This window comes from Anser anser (assembly GCF_964211835.1).
Source record: "Anser anser genome assembly, chromosome: 5".
Taxonomy (NCBI): domain Eukaryota; kingdom Metazoa; phylum Chordata; class Aves; order Anseriformes; family Anatidae; genus Anser; species Anser anser.
Window position 1 is genome coordinate 28,777,093 of NC_139725.1, and position 10,874 is coordinate 28,787,966.

The following is a 10,874-nucleotide window of genomic DNA, read 5'->3' on the forward strand; positions in this document are numbered from 1 at the left end:
TGGGAATATATGCGTGGCCTTACTGTTGGTGGAAGCAAGGGGCATGGAGCTGCAGCAGTCTCGCTTCTATCAGGCTAGCAGATTCACTCCACACTCCATTCCCTAAACTATGATACAAAATTTGTCTTGAAAAACTGATGGCAATATCTTTTTTAATAGCCAGTAAACCAATGGCTAAAGAACTGGGAGTGAAAATCCATGTCGACACACTAGAGCAAGGCATGATGCAGTCACCTGAGCTAGCTAGCACTGTGCCAGCACACACACCTGGCACAACAGAGCATCATATGGCAATACTGTCTTAGGTCTAAAAGTGTTGTCATCCTGCATTACAAGAGTTCTCGTAGCTCTGTTGCTTCCTAACACAGTCTTAGCTCAGACTCTCCTTCCTCTGGTATCTTCAAACCACATATGCATAGTCCAAAAAAGTGCCACGTGTACGTGTGTATTTGGAGTAGGTGGGCAAGACTTGAACCTCCCCTGGTTTAGGCAAGAGCTGTGAGCACTTGACTGTGGAATCAGTGGCCTCCAGCTCAGTTGCTCACCTGTGGTGGTGTTTAGAATTACATTTCTATTGTCTAGAGATGGAAAGGCAATTCAGTTTTGGAAAAATGTTTTCTTCTTTTTGTTGTTGATAGAGCAACAATTTATCTTTCTCTGTCCTTGTAAAATCCAGCCAGTAAGGCAAAGCATCATTGTTTTCCACACTGGAGCAGAGCTGTTTTGTATAGCAGAGAGAACAGAAAGCATTTGTGCTGGACACTGCTGTGTCAGTGCATAGTACTACCAGACAGTCAGGAAACTGCCCTGGTGGGTCTTACCTAGGCAAACGGTAGATGTGTACCTACACAAAGGAGGCTGCAAAGACAATTGCACAATAGTTCCTCAAACTGACAGACAGCATAGTTCTCATTTTGCAACATCAATACTGCTTCAACCAGCCTGGTGTTTAATCATGGCCTGAACCCCCTTGTCCAAGCACCAGGCTCAGTTGGAAGCAAAAGTGTTATCACACAGGGTTTAAAAAAAAAAAAAAAAAAAGTAGATAGTGTCATAGGTTGATTGGAACATCTTCTGACTGAACAAAAAGGTTACTCCAGCAAAAGAATGTATATAGAGAAGCTAAAACCTACAAACACCATTTTACATTGGCTCATTAACACTCTGGGCTTGTGCCAGGGCCCTGAGCACACCAACAGGCCTTAATTGCTCTGACCAGCCTCAGCTGGCACCTCCACCCCACACCCCATGCCCATGGGTCTGAGAGCTACACTTAAGCCTTGGCCTGAGCCCCCTAGTCCTTCTCAGAGCTAGGCTATAGCTATCTACAGAGTTAGGCACATCTATCTACAGAGCTGACTCTGGGGTGGACTTCTTTGGGCACCGATTACAGTCCTGTCTCCAGTTCGTCTTCCTCCTGCTGACTGGACTCCTGGGACAGAAGAGATGTGATGTGTGAATGCTCAGCCTGTTCTCTTCGGATCCTGCAGGTTTGGAGGACTGAGCCCTGGCTGTTGAGGGCAATGCCTCTGCTGAGGTTATCATTGGCTCCCAGCTTATCATCATCCCTCATAGAGCAGCCCCAGTCTTGCTGTTCCCTGGCAGCCTGCACTGAGCAGACTATATCCACGCAAAAATCTCTGCAGCTCTCATGTACTCAACTTGTTCATGTTGAAGGTGAATCCACACTACCTGTTACCACTATGCCCTGATTCAACCAAGAAATGGAATTGCCGCCAAGACTAGTGAGAGCCCAAAACAAGTGATGTATTGTGATGCCAGCAGTGATGGAGCTGAGTTCTTCCCATCCAACCTGCCTGCTTATTATGACAAAACTTGCTGGCTCGTGTACAGGCATTCATGTGTCACATCTCTTCGTATCATCAGGCATTGAAGAAACTCAAGAAGGGAAACTGTGTCATCAAGACTGTGCCTGATGCTGCCAATCGTGGGTTTCTAGAGCTGGGAGAATTCTAGCAGGCTCCGCAGAAGGGACTAACACGTGTCTTCTCTTTCCATGGACGTTCTCCTCTAGCTATGTAATGAATTTTCCTAAGTGAAAAAAGGTATGAATGGGAAGTAGAAGTCTACTACTGGATTTTAAAAAGACAGGGGCAGGATATTTCTAGTCTTTTTGGCATTCTGCCACTCACTGAGCAGTCTTGAACAAATCATTTAACTTTTGTATGTACTAGCTATTAGCTTATTATCTGTCCATTAAATATTTGTGAAACATAATTAATGACTAGCCTTGACTTTTTTTTCACCGTGAGTCAATTAATATTATGTTAGTCTCCAGCTTTTGTGTTAAAGTCTGCCTGGTCAGCTGCTGGAGACTTTCTGCTTCACAGCAGCTCCGAAGTCCTGCCATCTTCTTGACTCCGTGAAAACACATATGTGATCCAAGAGGCACAAAGACAGAAGTCACCATCCCAGACTAGTACTGAGAACAGCCCAAGGGTTTCTATCGTTATTTGCAAAGCATGTCACTATACTCATGTTAAAAAAAAAAAAAAAAAAGGAAAACCAAAACAAAACACTTTCTTTTCTTTTTTTTTTTCTTGTTATTGTTTGTTTGTTTAAAAAGAGGATTCCAGAACTGTGAAAAAGCCCTACTAAGTTCCCCTTTGCACTTGAGATTGCATGGTCTTAAAAATGTGTGTGTTGAGGATAAAGGTTCTGCTCTGTAGTAGTATAATGAAAGCTGTCAGAAAATATGTATTTTTTTCATAATCTCAAATTTTTTCAACGTATAAGCATTCTTATATTTTCCTTTTAATGTGTAATTATTTTTGTTTTGTTTTGTAGATAGGCAAAATGAGTACTGAGTTTGATTTTCTGACCATCATTTCAAGTCAGACATCCATCATGGGTGACCTTCAGCGACTTCTTAGCCAAGGAGAATATGCTCCTTTAACGTCTGCTCCCATGTTTGAAAGCAAGTTTGTTCAGGTAAAAAGTCATTCAAATGAAATTAGTTTGCATGCTTAAGATAAAATTGATCAAATAGATTACCTTTTTTTCCTCTCGCGGCTAAAGAGTTATTCATTCATTCATTCCCACCATCCTTATTCTTGTTTAATACACACATGGGTGTTTCCCTCCCCATACAGACTTATTTTGGTCTCACTTTACAGACAATGGTCCAGCAACAGCAATGCTGAAAATTTGAAGAGGGCAAAGAGTGATGTTTTTGCCCTTCTTTGTTAGTCCCTTATGTCTTCCTGTAGCAACAGTTAAGACTATTCACCTATTTTCTGATTCTGTGCTAGTTCATTAAGGTTGTTTAGCCATTAACTTTAGTTCCGCCTAACATAAATGGCAGCTACCCTTCCTCAAGCACCTCCTTCCTTTCAGTACCTGTGTAGGTGATCTCACAACCTTGCCCATCACTTACCCTAAGCACCGGCCAAAGAACCCTGCCTGACTCCAACAACAGTCTAAACACCTACAATATTACATTCACAGTGTGTCTAAAATGTGAATTCTACTTGCATGATGGACCTCAACAGAGATTTTCATAGGATTTTATTACCTCACTGTAATAATTGCAATATCCTTTGCTCTTGCCTTGATTAATTCAATCTTGCATTGTTGATACACATGCAGAATGCTAATTAGCTGCTACTCCCTATTTTCAAGGTACTTGATTGATCTGCTTTATTTATCAAGCCCCATTTACTATCAAGGAGTCTGCTGCCTTAAACATGCAGCCTGAGAAAACAGCTTCAACACTGACTCACTCACATTCAAATGTAAAATTTTTTGCCTTTGATCTTTTTTTTTTACATTCTGTCTCTCACACTGAAGAGAGTTTCTACTAGATATCCACTAAGTACATGCACTGTTGTCCCTCAAACTCCTTCTTAGAACACACTTTTTTCTGCTGCCTACCAAAGCCAAACCCTGACAGCAGTAGATAACGTGATTTGATCATGTTATCTTATCATTTTACTTCCTTGAATTTTCTCATGTATCTTTTTCTGTAATTTCATGTCTTATACAGAAGTTATCTGGGATCTTTTTCCATCCTGTGTTTTTACAGCACCTAGCAGGATCCTGTTTCAGAATGAGGTCTCATTAATATCACAGTAACACTGACAAAGACAATGAATCATCAGGACAGTGCCTCTTCCATCATGTTTACACTAAGTGAAATTAAAGTTAATGGTACTCAGGACTTTTCTTACCTCAGCAGTCAGATACACAATAATGGGGACTACACAAGTACCAGTGATTTCCAGTCCTTCTTTATCCATGTTTAACTTCCTTCCTCTCTTTTCATTCATACGTATTCCTGTTTCATTATTTCACATTCCCCTCTCTCCTCACTACTCCATTACATAAGTTCTAGGACTCCCAGGCCAAAGCACCATGAAATATACTGCTTATATGCTGTCTGAGAGGTCTTGTGACAAATGTCAGTGTTGAACTTGTTGTTATTGTTCAGGTTAACAGAAGAGGGGAGACGATGAATATCCACAAGCAGCCCACCTGCGTCACCATCGGCATCTGTGCTACCAATCCCAGTTCACCGATGCCCAGTGGGATGCTGCTAGCACACACAGTGCATGTATCCCCACAGGAAATTATGACAAATTTCCAGAAATTCTCAGAGCGATCATCCCAATTGGAACAGTTAGCACTTAGCAGGTGAGCGAGCACTAAGCCTTTGAAGAGTAAATAAAAACATGAATGTATTTCTCCTTTCTCTACGGTGTTTTCCTTCTTTTACAAGTCAGATTATTAACAGACCTCACATTTGCACCCTTTCTCCCAGCGCAAACACAGTGAAGTTAGGAGGATCACTGAAGTTGAAGTACACACCTTTAGGCCCCACTCTAGTCATCATTTCAGGCCAATGCTACCACACAGACAGATGATGAATGGCAATACCTAATAAACCTTTTTCTAAATCCATCAAAAGCTGAAAATTGATGGGAAGATTGGAGGTGCAGCATTGTCAGGGAACAAGGCAGTAGAATAAAGGCATTGTAAAGAAGCTGATATCCTTTGCCTCCATTTTGTGCATTTCTGCTCAGCATTTCTTCCATAGTCAGATAGAGCCACTTAAAGAAGAGTGTCTAGATCCACTCTGCAGATTTTTCCTGCTCCAGTCTCTCACTTGCAATCTTACCCTATATTTAGGCTTAACAAACACAGCATCTTCTTTGGGAGGAGTTGTTACTTGTGCTTGATGATGAGTTTCCTTTTTTTTTTTTTTTTCCTTACAGGTTCTTGCCCTTGAAGTTTGTGGAACTCTCTGTCCACAGCACAGACAAGCACCAACTCATGTTAAAATTAGTAAATGGACGTTCCTACTATCTAGAGCTCTGTGCCCCACCAGACCAGCAACACCACCTATTCCAGCACTGGTTGCAGCTCATCTCTCTCCTGAAACCTCTGAAAAATCCTAGCAATACCAACATTAACATAAGGTGCGAGGCTTCTGGCACAAGTCACGAGAAAGCTCCCAGCCCAAACAATGCATCAGAAAATGTGAGTCTTTGGCAAATAGATATCAAACCTTCAAGCTGAACAGTTAGGAAGTATAATCTGTGCCAATATCGTTTACTATTGCTCAAGCCAAAGCTTTTGTGTGCTTTGAGGGATCTACAGTTCTGTTTATCAAAATAGCTGTCTTGTTGTAAATTACCTACAGAATTCAGGGCAAAAATAGTGACAATACTGGGTGCACCATAACTCCGATACAATTTTAAGAATTAATTAATAGCATACTACATATTGTTCAGTGTTTAGTTTTTCCTCACAGTCATTGGTACGTTCTTAAATGGATCTTTGGAGCTGAATTCCACAACCCACTGAAAAAAACGCAGAGAAGGATGGACATGGCACAGCTGAGACCCATGCAGGGACAGATAAATAATGAGCAAAGAAGGCAAGGACATTTTATCCATTCAAAGTACAGAAAGAAAAAATTATTAAAGGAAATGCTACAGTGGACTGCCAGATGAAGGCAGCTATTTGCTGAATATTCAGTGTATAGGGGATTAATGTATAGGAAATTATCACAAAGTTCCAGATGTGCTGATCAGCTCTGTGCAAAGTATTTTTAATGTCTGTTGCTACTGTGCCTGTTAATCTTTCCTTTTTTTTCTTCTAGAGGGGCAACCCACAAGATTTGACTAACCCCAAAACAGAGGAAGAAGTTGTTCCCAAACCAACCACCTCCAACCAAGTTCCCTTCTCAGGTAGCATGGATCCCACAGAAAAGAGCGGAAGGGAAGGGGTAGCAGCCTTTGCCAGCCCCCTGGAAGCAACCAGGCAAGAAACCACCATGCAGTCAAAGAATATAGACCCTCTGGATACAATAAAGATCAAAAGCAAAGAGAAGAGGAAAAGTAGGTAGGTGTGGCTGGGAAATGATTCTGATGTACTTGGTTTCTGCTGCTGAACTTTGCAAAGTAAAATGTGTTGTTTTGTCTTCAGAAAATACATTAGTGCAACACCTTCACAGAGTTACTGGGGATTTTCCTTATGTTTTTAAATAGACTGGAAAGCTGAAGAATACAGGGTGGGGTTTCCAAGTATCCAGACTTTGGCTTCTCAAATGTTCAGGATCTTTCAAAAGTCTGTTCCTGTGTGCCTGCACTTCAAAGCAAGGCTTACTACCTCATTTAGCAATGCATATTTCAAACAGAGTTTAAAATAGCATCTATTTGAAACTGGTACATAATGAGATTGTTAGGATGAGGCTTTTTTTGAGTTTGTTGGCAATAGCATCACGTTTTTTTCCTGACTTTTTTTTTTTTTTTAGGGTAGACAAAACAAAGCCAAAAAAAGAAAAAAAATCACAACCTTCAGGTATGACAATTTTTCCAATATTTACTCACTTCTCCATTACTAGTCCTACTTCACAATAGATGAGAGAAGCTGAAACTTCATGAACTGGGAGCTGTGTTGAACAAATGTTCCTATGCTCATGTTAGCTCAGCACTTGTACAGACATATTTTTAGAAAGTACCTTGTGCTCAGTCCCTGTTCTGATCACACCTCACCTTGCAGGGTTCAGTGTCAGATTTCTTCTAGAAATGCCTTGACACTTGACTTATTTGGCTGATGTTATCTGTGCAATATCACTGCAAAAATCAGATGAAATACAGCATGGTGGAAAGGGTCAGAAAGCTGCATGCCTAGGCATCGCAAAGAGATAGTGTTGGCCCATACTTCCTCTTTTGGTGTACTGTAAGGCTTCCCAAAAGCCCATAGCTGAGCATAAATTTACTTCCAGACAGTGTGTCTGCAGTGTCTTCAACCATGAGGTCTGGTCCCATGTTCCTAGCAAAATGGACACTCTCCACAATGTCATAGGGGATTAGCATTAGCATCCTTTTTTATATCCTGCATTTCTGCACATAGCTCTACAGAACATCCATCTGGGACAAGCAAGCATCTGAAAGGCAGTCTATATTACTGCTCACAGCTCCCTGTATTCAAAGTTCTCTGTTTCTTGTCAGTGATTAAGCACTGTTTCCTATGCCTGCCAAGGCACAACAAAAAATGGAGCCGCTTAGCTTACTGATGCCCCTTACCTTGTGTCTAAACTCATAATCAATCTGCATGTGAGTGAATCACTCTCTTGAACAAAACTTTTTATGGCCTTCCTCTATGTACTTCTCCATTTTACTAAGTCACAAAAGTTTGAATGATCTTTTGTCTAATCAACCTCATTTTTTGTGTGTGAACATGATGCTACCACATACTCCTCTTTGTAGCTGGCTGGTGGGCTGCATGCAATTCCTTGTCCTAGCCAAATGCAATTCCCATTGTTCTCTCTTTTCTTTGAGTTACCGTTTTTGTTTCTTCTCTTGTTTTAACTGTTTCTTTTCCTCAGCCATGCGCATCTTTTCAGCTTTCCCCTCAATTCCTGTTCCTTCTCTCTAGCTCTAATTACCCTTCTCTCACTTTCCAAGTTCTTTTCACCCTGTTCAGTGCCTCTTAAATTGTACCTTTCTCCAAAGATGCGTTCCTCCTCTGTGGAATTGTCTCCCCTCTTTTTCGTTTTCTGGTCATGCATCTCCCAGTCTGCATTCTACTACCTGTTCCTGGATTTGCCCTGTTGAGGCAAAGGCAGAGTCCGGTCTCCCTGAGTTTACCAAGTCCTGCAGACTCTGTTCATTCTCAACCTGCTGATCAGCTTTCAGTAGGGAATGGAAATGATCTTCACGTACCGCCAGGCAGCTGAGAAGTATGCCAATATCATGTCAACTGATACCAGCTATGCACAGACTTTTTACACCTCTCAGGTGTTCTGCAAGGACTAAATATTATTTCTGCTTTGAGGTGAGTAGGTGATAAGTAGTTTGTAGAAATGACTGAAGGAGAACAGCATGGGAGAGACTGGGAAAAGGCCAGTTTGGAATACAGAGCAGAAATTCTAGTAAATCCCATCATTTGTAGACTGAAAAGAGAAGTAGTGAGAAAAGCTGAAAATCAGTTGCCTCTGGTCAGTCTTTCTTCCTTTGTGGTTCTTGGTGTATGTTTATGTTCTCTGTCCTTTTCTCTCGTTTGAGTCCTGTTTCTTTTTCTCTTTCATCTTCTGCTTTCCTGCGCTGTTCTGAGCACATCCTCATTGTGTTTGTTTTTGTTTTTGTTTTTCCAGGAAATAGAAAGAGCGGCATTATGTCAAGTCTTGGCTGCTTCAAGTAATAATTCAGGTGATTTGTCAGTAAGAAGGAATAAATAAAATAAAGCAAAGCATCCTGTATCAGATGCAGTTGGAATAGGGGCAAGATGTGCATATATAAAACAAACAAACAAACAAAAACACTGCTGTAGAGTTCAATTCTCTTCATAATCATTTGCTATTGCAAAACTAACAATAACTAAAACATGAACACTGCATTTCTCTGTATTAATTCACAACTAGCAGCAACAAATGCATTTTGATCATTGACACTGGAATCAGTACAGTAAGTACACTGTACAGTACACTGGAATCTACAATAAGATGTAGATTTTACTGTAACTGAGGCCATTTTTCAAGGAGAAGACTCTGTAATGTGCAGCAGAAGACAAAGAAATAGACACTTGAATTAACAGTAATGCTTGAATATAACTTTTATATAGGATTGGGAAAGCTTCTCATGCAAGCAATTTTCAGAACACTGCAGGGGAACAACTGAGAGACAGCAATACCATGTCACGGCCACAAAATCATATTATCACAATTTTCATTTCTGTGAGCTTCTAGAGGAATGTGAGCAAATCACTTATCCTCTTTGTTCCTCAGCTTCATTTGTAGAATGAGGATAGCCAGACCTCTTTTGAAAATCGCCATGTGATGTACTAATGAGAACCATTATATAAGAATTAGGTATTGCTGTTACTATTATTATCACTTAGACATTATATATATTGCTATCCTTTTGGAATACTGAGCAGCAGCTTTTATAGGTCATACTTGCTGCACTACTAAGCATTTGGCATTATGCCAGATAAATATCTTACTTTCTGTGACTGTATTCACTATAAAGGTAAAGGCAGAGACCTACAGTAATGAACACATCTACGCTGCATTTATGGGGCACTGCCTAGCTCTAATCCATAGTACACAGGACCGCTCCATCAGTCTTGGTATGACAGAAAGGCTGCCACCACCTGAATTACCAGTATTCCTTCAGGCAGTACCCAAGAGTTGATGGGAGGTATCCCACTGAGAGATCAATTTACCTTATTCTAAAAGCTAAGTTAGCAGCCAACATGGCATGAGTTGTTCATATTTAAATTTCTCCTTTCAATTTAGAATGTAGTTGAACTTTTTTTGTCTTAAAAAGTAAAAAAATAGACCTGTTCCAATCTATCCAGCGACCATTCATTCTTTTCTTCCTTCCTCACCTCAGTGATTATCACGCATTTCAGACCTTTCCAGAACTACTCAAAATTCACAGTTGTTAGTACAAGAACTTTTTCTACAATTCTGCAACAATGCAGCTGTCTTCCATCTCTCTGCCCACCACACAAAGAAACATCTGAGGCTTTACATCATTTACCAATTGATGAAATAACAGATAGTGACCAAAACGACAGGTGAATTCCCCTGACTCAGGAATATTTGTGTAATTTACAGCACGTAAACTTTATACGTAATCATAGGTAAGCATGAGAGATGGAAGTAGGCTTTTCTCCAAGTGAGCACAGAGGATATACATAATTCATAGCTTTCACAGAGACAAATGCCAATCTAAAGTTCCTTAAGAATATAAATTAACTGAATACTCTTTGGGGGCAGCCTACGTGTAATCAGATTCCTGCCTAGGATGTCATAAGAAACAAGTAATGGTAAATGCAAATTCTAGTTATCACCAAAAACATGAACAAGGGTGAAATACCAGTCAGTATACTTGGAAATTCCAATGTTATTTTCCATGGTGAAAAAACTTTCTGGATTTTTGTTTAGTGAATGAACAAAGTTGCATTTACTGACAAGGAAGAAACTTTTAGGCAGTCCCTGAGAAAGTCGTTGTACGGCCTATTTTCTGCTTGAGGGATAGTGAGTGTTTGAATGATACATGATTTATGAAGTGCCATTGTCCACTCCATGAACAAACATAAAATACCGCAAGAACAAGGATCAGTAACAGTATCTTCACTATCATACACAGAGAGACTGGCTGCAGATGTTTACTATCAGTGACTTCACACAAGACAAAATTAAAATTGTAGAACACTGGAAAACTCACAATACATATTTTGAATATTTTTAAGTAAAGCATACTGCATTCAGAAGGTCTTTTGCATTAATCAGAAACAATTGTTTTGCTAGCACAGAGGTAATAACTATGACTGATTTCATATCAAGATATACAGAATATACTAGGTAACACAGAATGGAATGCAATAAATTAAAAATT

At 40.2% G+C, this 10,874-nt stretch overlaps 1 protein-coding gene across 3 annotated transcripts; it reads left to right on the forward strand.

Annotated features, from left to right (window-relative positions):
- Positions 1 to 447: 447 nt before the first annotated feature.
- GARIN2 (golgi associated RAB2 interactor family member 2) lies at positions 448 to 9,532 on the forward strand. 3 transcript variants are annotated; one of them, XM_083837961.1, is made up of 8 exons: positions 448 to 1,677; positions 1,888 to 2,066; positions 2,809 to 2,952; positions 4,451 to 4,653; positions 5,235 to 5,499; positions 6,125 to 6,366; positions 6,779 to 6,825; positions 8,624 to 9,532. In XM_083837961.1, the coding sequence occupies exons 3-8, from the start codon at positions 2,818 to 2,820 to the stop codon at positions 8,668 to 8,670; spliced, it is 939 nt and encodes a 312-aa protein (XP_083694087.1). In that variant the 5' UTR covers positions 448 to 1,677; positions 1,888 to 2,066; positions 2,809 to 2,817; the 3' UTR covers positions 8,671 to 9,532. The 3 variants fall into 3 exon arrangements, with proteins under 3 accessions (XP_083694087.1, XP_083694088.1, XP_083694086.1); XM_083837962.1 differs by having other exon boundaries at positions 448 to 1,490; XM_083837960.1 differs by having other exon boundaries at positions 449 to 2,066.
- The last annotated feature ends 1,342 nt before the right edge of the window (positions 9,533 to 10,874 follow it).

Bases quoted from the DNA above. Each gene is read 5' to 3' on its own strand.
- GARIN2 (XM_083837961.1), top strand. From the start codon at position 2,818: ATGAGTACTGAGTTTGATTTTCTGACCATCATTTCAAGTCAGACATCC. The intron at 4,654-5,234 runs GTGAGCGAGCAC...TTTTCCTTACAG, and splicing joins GAACAGTTAGCACTTAGCAG to GTTCTTGCCCTTGAAGTTTG. The intron at 5,500-6,124 runs GTGAGTCTTTGG...TTTTTCTTCTAG, and splicing joins CAAACAATGCATCAGAAAAT to AGGGGCAACCCACAAGATTT.